The sequence below is a fragment of the Oncorhynchus masou genome, chromosome 19 (assembly GCF_036934945.1).
Source record: "Oncorhynchus masou masou isolate Uvic2021 chromosome 19, UVic_Omas_1.1, whole genome shotgun sequence".
NCBI lineage: Eukaryota > Metazoa > Chordata > Actinopteri > Salmoniformes > Salmonidae > Oncorhynchus > Oncorhynchus masou.
This window is the reverse complement of record NC_088230.1, coordinates 21,163,021-21,175,353: the sequence shown is the minus strand read 5'-3', so window position 1 is coordinate 21,175,353 and position 12,333 is coordinate 21,163,021. Positions and strand designations below refer to the sequence as shown.

The window sequence follows — 12,333 nt, the reverse complement described above, 5'->3', positions numbered from 1 at the left end:
AGACAGCAGGAGCATTAGAGGTGCTGACTTGTTGCACCCTCAACAACTACTGTGATAATTATTATTTGACCATGCCCGTCATTTATGAACATTTTAACATCATCTCCACCCGGCACAGCCAGAAGAGGACTGGCCACTCCTCTCGGTTTATTCCTAGGTTTTGGCCTTTCTAGGGAGTTTTTCCTAGCCACCGTGCTTCTACACCTGCATTGCTTGCGGTTTGGAGTTTTAGGCTGGGTTTCTGTACAGCACTTTGAGATAGCAGCTGATCTAAGAAGGGCTATATAAATAAATTTGATTTGAGATAACGTTTATTGTTTTTGAAATGGGCGTCACAATGGGCCTCAGGATCTCAATGTTATTTTTGTGCATTCAAATTGTCAATCAATCAAATGCAATGTTGTTGTCCGTAGCTTACGACCTTCTATTGTCCCCAACACAAGGTGCAACTGTGTAACAATCATGATGTTTAATCAGCCACTTGATATGCCACACCTGTCAGGTGGATGGATTAGCTTGTCAAAGGAAAAATGCTCACTAACAGGAATGTAAACAAATTTGTACACAAAATTTAACAAAAATAAAGTTTTTGCTTATGGAAAATTTCTGGGATCTTTTATTTCAGCTCATGAAACATGGAACCAACACTTTACATGTTGGGCTTCTATTTTTGTTCAGTGTAGATTCACTATTAGTTCAAATGAGCTTTTAGCTGTGTATAAATCATGCAATGCTGTCAATGGAAGAGGTGCTGTAAAACTTTAGATACAAGCAGGATCTGAATGTATGATTGGGCCTGTAGTGCTATGGTGTCCTACCTCTGTCGTTGGGCCAGTCTCTGAAGATCTGAAGAGGACACTCTGTATCATCCAGGATGATCTCCTTCCCAGACTTGTCATCTGTGTGCTGCAGAACCACAAAACCACACCCATGAAACAACCACACATTCCACAGCAAATTCAACCAAACAATAATTCACATAGAATACCTCAATTATAATGTATATAGGGGTCATAAAAGATGTGTACCAAACCAGCCTTTATAACATGATTACTGCACATTAGCATGTTCATCAAAAGCTGGCTGCTCTCCCTTTCCTGGCTGCTCCAGACATAACCTCTCTCCCCCCTACTCTCCACTCACTCTGGCTGTAGTGATGACCTGTCCAACACAAGACGCTGACGAGGCAAATGTCCATGTCTGATTGGAACATTTGAAAATGTTTCCTTTTTTAATGACTCTTACGTATAAATGAGAGGCGGATGGTGGAGGGACTGAAGGGGGAGGGACTGCTTTAATGTGATTGGCTGTGACCGAGGCGGTCAGGCAGCAGGGATGTGAGGTGGCGAAGGTTGGCGCTGAAGCATGGAGATGTTTGTCACACGATGACAGGCGATATTAGGCCAGCCATGGTGCTGCTGCTCTGCTATCCCTACCCTGCAACCACACACACACACACACAGCATCACATCTGCTGGCCTGGCACTTTGGAGAAATGCAATTCAATTACTATCAAACAAAGGCCTGTGCCAACAGACCCCTTCATGCTTTAATCTGTCAGACCACAGGGAGGAGTGTGGCCGGCCAGATGGGAGATACGGAGAGAGACGGATGAAGGGAAGGAGAGGGGAGTGACACACACACAGTGCAGCCGGCTGATGAAATACTGTATGTAGGGTTTAAATAGGACCTAGGCCAGTTACCGCTGAAACATTAAATCAGCTTAAAATGTGGCCCGGCAACACCCACCCTGTCCTCTAGTTCACCCCGGAGACAAATGGAGGGGAAATCGAGCAAACATTCACTCCTTACTCACACCTCCATTTTCTAAATAGGACAGCATGGCGGCTCGGGGGTGTGTATTACACAAGGGTGACCTCAGCTCCTTTTGTGAGGCATATATACAGTGCCTCACAATCCTACCCATAACATGATGCAGCCATGACTATGCTTGAAAATATAGAGAGTGGTACTCAGTAATGTGTTGTATTGGATTTGCCTCAAACACACCACTTTGTATTCAGGACAAAAAGTTAATTGCTTTGCAGTATTACTTTAGTGCCTTGCTGCAAACAGAATGCATATTTTGATTTTTTTTTGCTGTACAGGCTTCCTTCTTTTTACTGTAAAATTAGGTTAGTATTGTGGAGTGACTACAATGTTGTTTATCAATCCTCAGTTTTCTTCTATCACAGCCATTCAATTCTGTAACTGTTTTAAAGTCACCATTGGCTTCATGTTTCCTTCCTTTCCGGCAACTGAGATGGAAGCACACCTGTATCTTTGTAGTGACAGGGTGTATTGATACACCATCCAAAGTGTAATTAATAACTTCACCATGCTCAAAAGGGATATTCAATGTCAGCTTTTTTCCCCATTTCTACCCATCTACCAATAGGTGCCCTTCTTTGCAAGGCATTGGAAAACCTCCTTGGTCTTCGTGGTTGAATCTGTGTTTGAAATTCACTGCTCGACTGAGGCACCTTACAGATAATTGTATGTGTGGGGTACAGAGATGAGGTAGTAATTCATGCAACTTATTAAGTGACTTTACCACGTTGTCACTCCTGAACTGGCTTGCCATGACAAAGGGGTTGAATACTAATTGACGGAAGATATTTTAGCTTTTCATTTTTTATTAATTTGTAAAAAACATAATTACACATTGACATTATGGGGTTTAGTTTGTAGGCCAGTGACAAACAACCCCATTTAATCCATTTTAAATTCAGATCATAACACAAGAAAATGTGGGAAAGGTCAAGGGGTGGGAACACTTTCTGAAGACACTATACAAACGTTTCACTTTTGTGAACTGTGCTCCCAAACTAAGAGTGTTCCCTGTAAAACTCTGACCACAAGTGGGTGCGTGATTTGACGATGCTATAAAACTAGAGATACAAGGTGAGAAAGGTGAGTGTCATATTGTATAACTGGAAAGCAGTTGTATTCCAATTTAAGCTGGTACACCATTTTTTCTTTCTGAATTCCTGAGGACCCCATCCCACCCCCAAGCTAACGACACAACCTTAAAAAGCACTATATCTCAATTTTAAGTCAACAAATAACCTTCTTTACATTTAAATCTTGTATCAAAAGTAAAAGAAACTCAAAAAATACATTTAATAAAATTTTATTTTTCACATTATCTTACTCAAAAAGATTTGTATATTGTCCTATACAATAATCGGCAGGGTAATGTGATAATCGCCACAATAATGTGTACTCACTGTTCTGTTCAATTTCTTTTTTTCCACTGCAGATCCCCAACGACCCCGACTTTGAATACCTCTGGTGTATAGTAATATCTAGAGCAGGGTATTGACCTCTGACCCAACGAGGTCCGGAGCCTGCTGGTTTTCTGTTCTACCTAATAAATAATTGCCCACACCTGGTGTCCCAGGTCTAAATCAGCCCCTGATTAGAGGGAAACAATGAACAAAAATACAGTGGAACTGGCTTCGAGGTCCAGTGTTTAGTTTGACGGATCTAGAAGCTTGGTTGGTGAGGCTAATATGGAGGAGTGATCACCAACCCTGGTCCTGGTGAGTTCCATGGTGTGCAAGGATTTTGTCCCAACACTAACAACCCTGATTTAACTAATAAACTGCTCATCTAGGGTGTGAAGAGCTGGATCAGGTTGGTGCTGGGTTGGAATAAAGGCCCAAACCCGCTGTAACTCTCCAGGCCCAAGGTTGGCTTCTAATGGGGCAGAGTAACGTCTAGTTGTGTTTGGAATGGAGTGGTGTGCTGACTCTTACCCTGGCGATGCAGTACTCCCGGGGGTTCTCCTTCTCCAGGCCGTACTTCTCCAGGGCCTCCACCACAGCAAAGTCTGCCATGTCTGTCGTGGACAGCAAGATGGTCTTATAGGGGATATTGGGTTTCAGACTGTCTGCGTAGATCCTCAACGTCCCCCCTAAGAGACAGAGACAGGACACTCACACGTGTGAGCATATTCCTTGGATTATGCTTATCTATTAGAGATATTTTACTTTCCATTGTGGGAATATTCCATATAGCCGTATTTCTCCCAATCAGCACTCTGACACACACACTTTATTTTTTATCTTTCCCTCTCAGACTAAGCACTGGCTCTGAGTTGAGTTAAAAGACAGGGCTGTAGGCCTAAACTGCTGGCCTATTTTACACAGGGATTTTACTCCTCTGGACTGGGACGAGATAGAGAGGAAATATGAGAAGAAACTGGGATAAAGGTTTATATCTGTGACAGAGAGGGGTATTTAGCTGGGTGTGAAGAGGCTGACCAGACCAGAGGGCTAAGGCCTCCAGATTACATAACCTCGGAGGCCTGGGCAACATAACCTCGGAGGCCTGGGCAACATAACCTCGGAGGCCTGGGCAACATAACCTCGGAGGCCTGGGCAACATAACCTCGGAGCCCTGGGCAACATAACCTCGGAGGCCTGGGCAACATAACCTCGGAGGTCTGGGCAACATAACCTCAGAGGCCTGGGCAACATAACCTCGGAGGCCTGGGCAACATAACTAAACACTACGGAGAATGCCTTTTTAACAACAGGGCCTGGGCCATAACCTCGGAGCCCTGGGCAACATAACCTCGGAGGTCTGGGCAACATAACCTCGGAGGTCTGGGCAACATAACCTCGGAGGTCTGGGCAACATAACCTCGGAGGTCTGGGCAACATAACCTCGGAGGCCTGGGTAACATAACCTCAGAGGCCTGGGCAACATAACCTCAGAGGTCTGGGCAACATAACCTCAGAGGTCTGGGCAACATAACCTCGGAGGTCTGGGCAACATAACCTCGGAGGTCTGGGCAACATAACCTCGGAGGCCTGGGTAACATAACCTCAGAGGCCTGGGCAACATAACCTCGGAGGTCTGGGCAACATAACCTCGGAGGCCTGGGTAACATAACCTCAGAGGCCTGGGCAACATAACCATCGGAGGTCTTTAATTGCAACATAACCTCGGAGGTCTGGGCAACATAACCTCGGAGGTCTGGGCAACATAACCTCGGAGGCCTGGGTAAAGAAGTGTCAGGAGGTAGAACGTTGCCCCGAACCACAGATCTAGGATTAGATTACCCTAGATTCAAGACAATGTTTTTACTTATTCTAAACACTACGAGATGAATGCCTTTTTAACAACAGTAATGCCACCATAACCACTTGACCCAAAAAGTTTTGGGATGCAGAGGTCAGGCGGACCAATCTTTTTTTACACGTCACTAACTATGGGAGAAGGAAAAAAAACCTCCTAGGCCATTTTTGGTGTTGCAGCTTGCAGTTCCTGCATTGGTTGGCAGAGGGCTGTAAGCCACAGGGAACAAGATGTGAGGACTGGCAGTACCAGGCAGTGTGTGGTGTTCACAGAGGACATTGGCTAAAGCGGGTTAGAGTGGACCTCTGCTCTGACTGATCCAGGACTTATGTAATTACAGTATGGTGACAGGGTGTTCTCGACTGGTCATAGACGGGACACGACAAGAACCAGAGACAATGGCTTTTGGACTTCACTCTGACACACACGCTCGGCTCTCACACTCGTGTCCTCACACCGCTAGTCTGTTCAAATATAAGATGAATAACACATTGTAGGTTTTTAATTGACAGACAGGGTGAGTGTACCAGAGTCTGGCCTGCCGTCGCTGCTACGGAACTCCTGCATCCTCTTCTCCAGTTTCTGCTGCCGCCTCCTCTTCATCACCACCTCAGGGTTGGAGATGGTCCGGGTGAAGCTGTTCTCCGGCATGTCCTTGTACACCTCCGCCGCCAGTCTGGAGTTCTCACTGGAGGAGCAGGAGAAATGCATTCAGAAGTGCTCCTTGGCTCCATTTGCTTTACCATGCATGTTAATATACTATCAGGTGGATGTGGGGACGTTCTTCGTCAATTATATAATTTTCAACCAGCACGACTAAGTAAGTAAACATTATATAAAGCGTGTGACATTGCCCTCCTTACCCATCTTCTCTGCTCAGTGCTTGCTCATCTCCGTCAGAAATGTGAGCCTCCTTCTCTCGCTTCTTCTCCTTCTTCTTCTCTTTCTTGGACAGTGTCCTTTTGAAGTTCTGGATTACTCCCTCCTTCTCCCTCTCCGGCCCGTTGCTCTGCGCCTTCTATGGTGAGAAAGGGCATGAAATAAAGAGAAAGAGTGAAAGAGTGAGAGCAAGAGAGCGCAAGCAGTTACGATGGGAGAGGGTGTGAGGTTTGTTATTAAGGAAGTTCACTTAGTCTAAGTGTGTCATTTCGGTGATCTGTGGTATTAGGAACTGGCTGGCTGGCAGGTTGGCTGAGGGCTATGTAGGATTCAGTGACCCAGGGCCTCCACACAGAGGGAAGTACTGGGGCCTACCTAACACCTAGAGTCTGAGGCCTGGGTACCACTCTGCCAGCTAGTCGATTCAGCTGACAGACAGAAAATAACATGGCCAGAGTTCAATCAAACTGGCAGTCCCACACATACTTAAGACTGGCGTTTATAATGCTGCATATGTAAACAGAATAATAACCAGCTGACAAAGGATTTCATTGCTTTGGCGGCAGTAGTTTCGTTTGGCCATTTCACAAAAAGCAGGCTGAAAAGTCAAAGCCTAATGTGAACTGACAGAGGCATAGACTTGGCCATAGAAAGCAGAGAGAGAGCACGAGAGAGTGGGCCTTTTCAGAAGGGATCAGTCAGAGACTAAATCCCCATAAAGCATTAGATGTGTTAAAGCAATCCAGTGTTCCAGGCCTGCCCTGTCAAACAGCTGAGCAGGGGACTCGCCTGATAGGACTGCCTCTCTTTCCACTTCCCAGAAGCACTCCAGATGTCCTAGTGTGGTTAAAACACTCCAGATGTCCTAGTGTGGTTAAAACACTCCAGATGTCCTAGTGTGGTTAAAACACTCCAGATGTCCTAGTGTGGTTAAAACACTCCAGATGTCCTAGTGCGGTTAAAACACTCCAGATGTCCTAGTGCGGTTAAAACACTCCAGATGTCCTAGTGTGGTTAAAACACTCCAGACACTTCTGATGTCCTAGTGCGGTTAAAACACTCCAGACACTTCTGATGTCCTAGTGTGGTTAAAACACTCCAGATGTCCTAGTGTGGTTAAAACACTCCAGATGTCCTAGTGTGGTTAAAACACTCCAGATGTCCTAGTGTGGTTAAAACACTCCAGATGTCCTAGTGTGGTTAAAACACTCCAGATGTCCTAGTGTGGTTAAAACACTCCAGATGTCCTAGTGTGGTTAAAACACTCCAGATGTCCTAGTGTGGTTAAAACACTCCAGATGTCCTACTGTGGTTAAAACACTCCAGATGTCCTAGTGTGGTTAAAACACTCCAGATGTCCTAGTGTGGTTAAAACACTCCAGATGTCCTAGTGTGGTTAAAACACTCCAGATGTCCTAGTGTGGTTAAAACACTCCAGATGTCCTAGTGTGGTTAAAACACTCCAGATGTCCTAGTGTGGTTAAAACACTCCAGATGTCCTAGTGTGGTTAAAACACTCCAGATGTCCTAGTGTGGTTAAAACACTCCAGACACTCCAGATGTCCAAGTGTGGTAAAACACTCCAGCCACTTCTGATGTCCTAGTGTGGTTAAAACACTCCAGATGTCCTAGTGTGGTTAAAACACTCCAGATGTCCTAGTGTGGTTAAAACACTCCAGACACTCCAGATGTCCAAGTGTGGTAAAACACTCCAGACACTTCTGATGTCCTAGTGTGGTTAAAACACTCCAGCCTAACAACACTTTAGGGAGTCCTCCTAGTAGCAGATACTTTTAGGAGAGGGTGTGGTTTCAGATCTGGTCCTCCTGCTATGACTGGACTTACACACCATTTCAGTCTGGGTAAGATAATCAAGCTTGTGTGTGTGTGTGTGTGTGTGTGTGTGTGTGAGAGAGACTGAGTGTGTGTACACAAACATGTGTATATTTTAGAGCTCTTTACTGCTCTTCTGGGCAGGGGCGGTTAGACTCACTGGTCAGTGTAGCCACCTGTACCAGAAGATTACACACATAACGCAATCATACATCTCAAACACACCCAGACACTACTGCCTTTTAACACATCTCAAAACACACCCAGACACTACTGCCTTTTAACACACATCTCAAACACAACCACACACTACTGCCTTTTAACACATCTCAAAACACACCCAGACACTACTGCCTTTTAACACACATCTCAAAACACACCCAGACACTACTGCCTTTTAACTAGAGCCAGGGGGAGAAGCATTTATTTGTCTGAGGAAATGGAAGCGAGGCTTGGGGCGCTGAGGTACTTGAAGTCAAGTGCTCCACTATAAAAACAACATTTGCATCTCCCTGGGGTGCTAAAGAGCACTAAAGAGGTCTCGGAGCAGGAGGCACTTCATTGCATCAGAGCCAAGATGGACATAAACACACTGAACAGTCAGTCCCATTGAACAGCCTCTAATGAAATATAGACTAAAAAGATCATAGCGGTGAACTTGATGGTTGGGTATTTAGTTACAGTACTACAGAGTAATGTGATAGTGTTATCATGACAGAGGTCCTGCTGTGCAGCAGTTGGAGTAGTTTTACTGAGGGCCACATCTAAGACTTGCTTGGATCCACCTTTTTTCAAAACTGTTACGCAAATTCACAGGAATCCAAAAACCTCGGCATATAGCGCACTCCTTGGTTTAGCTGAAGCAGAAACAGACTGGAAGCCAGGCTAGCCTAAGGCTGATCTGCCTCTTGATGACACTCACCTTGGGGATGATGTCGTTCTCATTCTTGAGGACGAAACGTCCCTCGCGGTCGTCTTTGTTCCAGTTGAGCTGCACAACCAGTGGCTTCTCATCCAGGTCCAGCTTCCGCTCTTCTGCCAGAGAGGGTGGAGTCTACCACTTAACACACTGTTAACCCACACCAGTTTACCTATACCCCTATACAGCCAGCTAGCTAGCTAGCTAGCTCTGGGCTATATTTTAACATAGATAAACATGGATTAGGATAAGCTTAAGATAAAGTGTTAATGATTTACATAGACAATGTGGTAGGACTGCAGTTTATAAATATTACTATATAAGAAGCTGGTCTAAATTAGCTTTCATGACCGCTGCTAGTGGAAAACCACACGACTGTGCTATGCAGGCACACACGTACATGCTCTGCCTATCTCTCAGTATGAAGAGTGTTCAAAGCCTGAACTGCAGGCTGTTGATCTCAAGTTCACATTAAGCACCATGGGAGTTGGATACCGCTCTCCTGTTTTTGCCCTACTGCAGGCTAACAGTGTTTGTCTAGTAACCCCAACAGAGTAGCTAACGCAAAGCAGATTGTCAAACCACATACCCAAACAACCCTCTTCAAAACCCTTGGTCTAAGCTACTTACTACAGACCCACCCTACAAAATCCACACCCATCCATCCACATATCCAACCATCGACCCCCCCCCCCACACACACACACACTCACCCCCGCTGACATGGACCTCGTAGAGGGAGTATTTGGGCGAGGAAAGCATCCTCATGTCGGGCCGGAACTTCTCGGCCAGCGTCTCGATGACATCCTGAGTGGTGGCAGTGGAGGACACGCGGATACACTTGGTGGCAAAGTTCCCCGCTACGCGGTCCTGGAAATAGAAACGCATCACGCCGTGGAACTCCAAGTCCTGGGGAGAGGGAAGAGGAGAGAAAGGGCGAGGTGAGGGTCTGCCCTTTACTTCAGAACCTGTGATGACCTAAGGGTCAAGTTTGGCATTTTCCTTTCCTTCTCTCAAACACTCCATGCAACACTGCCTTCGTATGTTGAAACCCCCCCCAGGTTTAGCCAATCACAAACGTACAGCCTACTTCGCTCTCACTTGCTGTCCAACAGAAAAGTATGAACAAACAACACTGCAGCAACTGTAGGAGGCATCAACTCAACTTCCTGGTTAGGAGAGTAACCCTAAACCCCTGCTCTCATCTTCTCCTTGCACTGTGAAGTCTGGAGCAGCAGTCTTGTTTTAACATAGCCTTACTTTGACAGCAGTAAGCTGTGGATGATATTTGAGCGAGGAGAATACATTTCTCTGGGACAAGAGGAAAGAGGACAGTAGCCCCGGGATAACTGTTCCTGTTCCTAACCCCATGGGGAGCCAACGCTACAGTGCGTTAGGAAAGTATTCAGACCCCATTCACTGATTCCACATTGTTACCTTACAGCCGTATAATGAAATGTATAAAATGAAAGAAATCCCCTTCAATCAAACACAATACCTCAGTGACAAAGCAAAAACACATTTTTTTTCATGCAAATGTATGAAAAATGTACAACTGAAATAACACAGTTACATAAGTCTTCAGACCATTTCATCAAATCAAATGTTATTTGTCACGTGTCAAATACAGTGGAGAGAACAAGTATTTGATAACCTACAAAAATCAACAGTGTTTCCTACTTACAAAGCATGTAGAGATCTGTAATTTGTATCATAGGTACACTTCAACTGTGAGAGACTGAATCTAAAACAAAAATCCAGAAAAAAAAAATCATACAATGTGATTAAGTAATTAATTTGCATTTTATTGCATGACATAAGTATTTGATCACCAACCAACCAATAAGAATTCCGGCTCTCACAGACCTGTTAGTTTTTCTCTCACTGTTGAAGTGTACCTATGATAAAAAAATACAGCCCTCTACATATTTTGTAAGTAGGAAAACCTGCAAAATCAGCAGTGTATCAAATACTTCTTCTCCCCACAGTACAACAGGTGACCTTAATGAAATGCTTACTTACAAGCCCCTTAACAAACAATGCAGTTTGTTTTAATGTGTAAAAAATAAAAACAAAACAAATAATTAAAGAGCAGCAGTAAAATAAGAATAGCGAGGCTATATACAGGGGGTGTCAGCACTTTGTTGAAGCACCTTTGACAGCCTCAAGTCTTTTTGGGTATGACGCTACAAGCTTGACACACCTGTATTTGGAGAGTTTCTCACATTCTCTGCAGATCCTCTCAATCTCCGTCAGGTTGGATGGGGAGTGTCACTGCACAGCTATTTTCAGGTCTCTCCAGAGATTTTTGATCGGGTTCAAGTCAATCTCTGGCGGGGGCCACTCAAGGACATTCAGAGACTTGTCTCGTCTTGGCTGTTTGCTTAGGGACGTTGTAATGTCGGAAGTTGAACCTTCACCCCAGTTGGAGGTCCTGAGCGCTCTGGAGCAGGGTTTCATCATGGATCTCTGTACTTTTCTCTGTTCATCTTTCCCTCGATCCTGACTAGTCTCCCAGTCCCTGCCGCTGAATAACATCCCCACAGCATGATGCTGCCACCAACATGCATCACCGTAGGGATGGTGCCAGGTGACCTCAATCCTAACCTGTGACTTTGGGGGGGGGTCATCTATGGTTCATTTACAGAATCAGACTAGTCCAACTAGACACCTGGGAGAGCTCAGCTCACACACATCCTCCTATTTCAGGAAACCTGCCTCCTGAGTCATGAAGAATCCCATCCACACACACACTTACCATGCAGACAAACATGTACCCAGAGGCTATTTCTTTGAAGGTAGTGGACATGACAAAGAGAAGGGTGAGAAGACAGATGAGGTAAGACACTACTCTGTGTGTGTGTCTGTAGTCTGCATGGTTACCGTGTACAGCTATGGACAGGACCTTGGAACTATGAGATACCCAGCAAGCTCACATCCACCCCAGGACTGCCTCCACAGACAGTCTCCAACTCTTTGCTCATCTGACTAGTCTCCCTCTGACAGAGGCCTGGCCTGAGCCGCTTAGAGGTGATAAATCAGCATCACTCCAATACAGCTCCTTTCATCCCTATACCCGCTTCACATTCCCAAATTCCTCCCTGCCAGTGTCAGTCTGATGATATATATCCCCCACACCCCCCTGTCCTGGGGCAGAAATATTGCTGCTGTCATCCCCACCCAGCCTTGTGAAAATTCATGTGGAGGAGAGAGATATTATTAAAGAGTGGAATGGGGGATATTAGAGGGGAACTTAAACCATAGCTGATATGGCCAGGGAGGCTCTCTGGACATGGATGGTGGTAAAATCAGAGCCCTGTGTATAGTCCAGGAAAACATGGACGGACAGCAGAACAGACTGATGGGTTTGAGAGACCGTGCTGAAGTTATTATCGTGATGGGCCAGTCTACTTCACATACAGTCTGACTGACATCAATCTACTAGCATCAATGCAGTCAATATGCTAGAGCCTGAATGAAAAGCTCCATTCACCTCAGTAAAGCCTCTTTAAATAAATAATTGGAAGGCTTTTCAAAAGTTGTATGAGAATTCCAACAAGCAAAATAAGTTACACTCCTATTCTTGTAATAGTAAATAACTTTTCACAACGTGA

General features: G+C 45.1%; 1 protein-coding gene across 1 annotated transcript in view; it reads right to left on the bottom strand.

Moving 5' to 3' along the window:
* The window catches only part of LOC135505991 (afadin-like), a 134,593-nt gene that overhangs the window by 59,207 nt on the left and 63,053 nt on the right, over positions 1–12,333 (bottom strand). Inside the window, 6 exon segments of the mRNA XM_064925310.1 lie at positions 819–906; positions 3,762–3,919; positions 5,616–5,776; positions 5,952–6,106; positions 8,723–8,832; positions 9,433–9,628. Coding sequence (XP_064781382.1) covers positions 819–906; positions 3,762–3,919; positions 5,616–5,776; positions 5,952–6,106; positions 8,723–8,832; positions 9,433–9,628 — 868 coding nt within the window.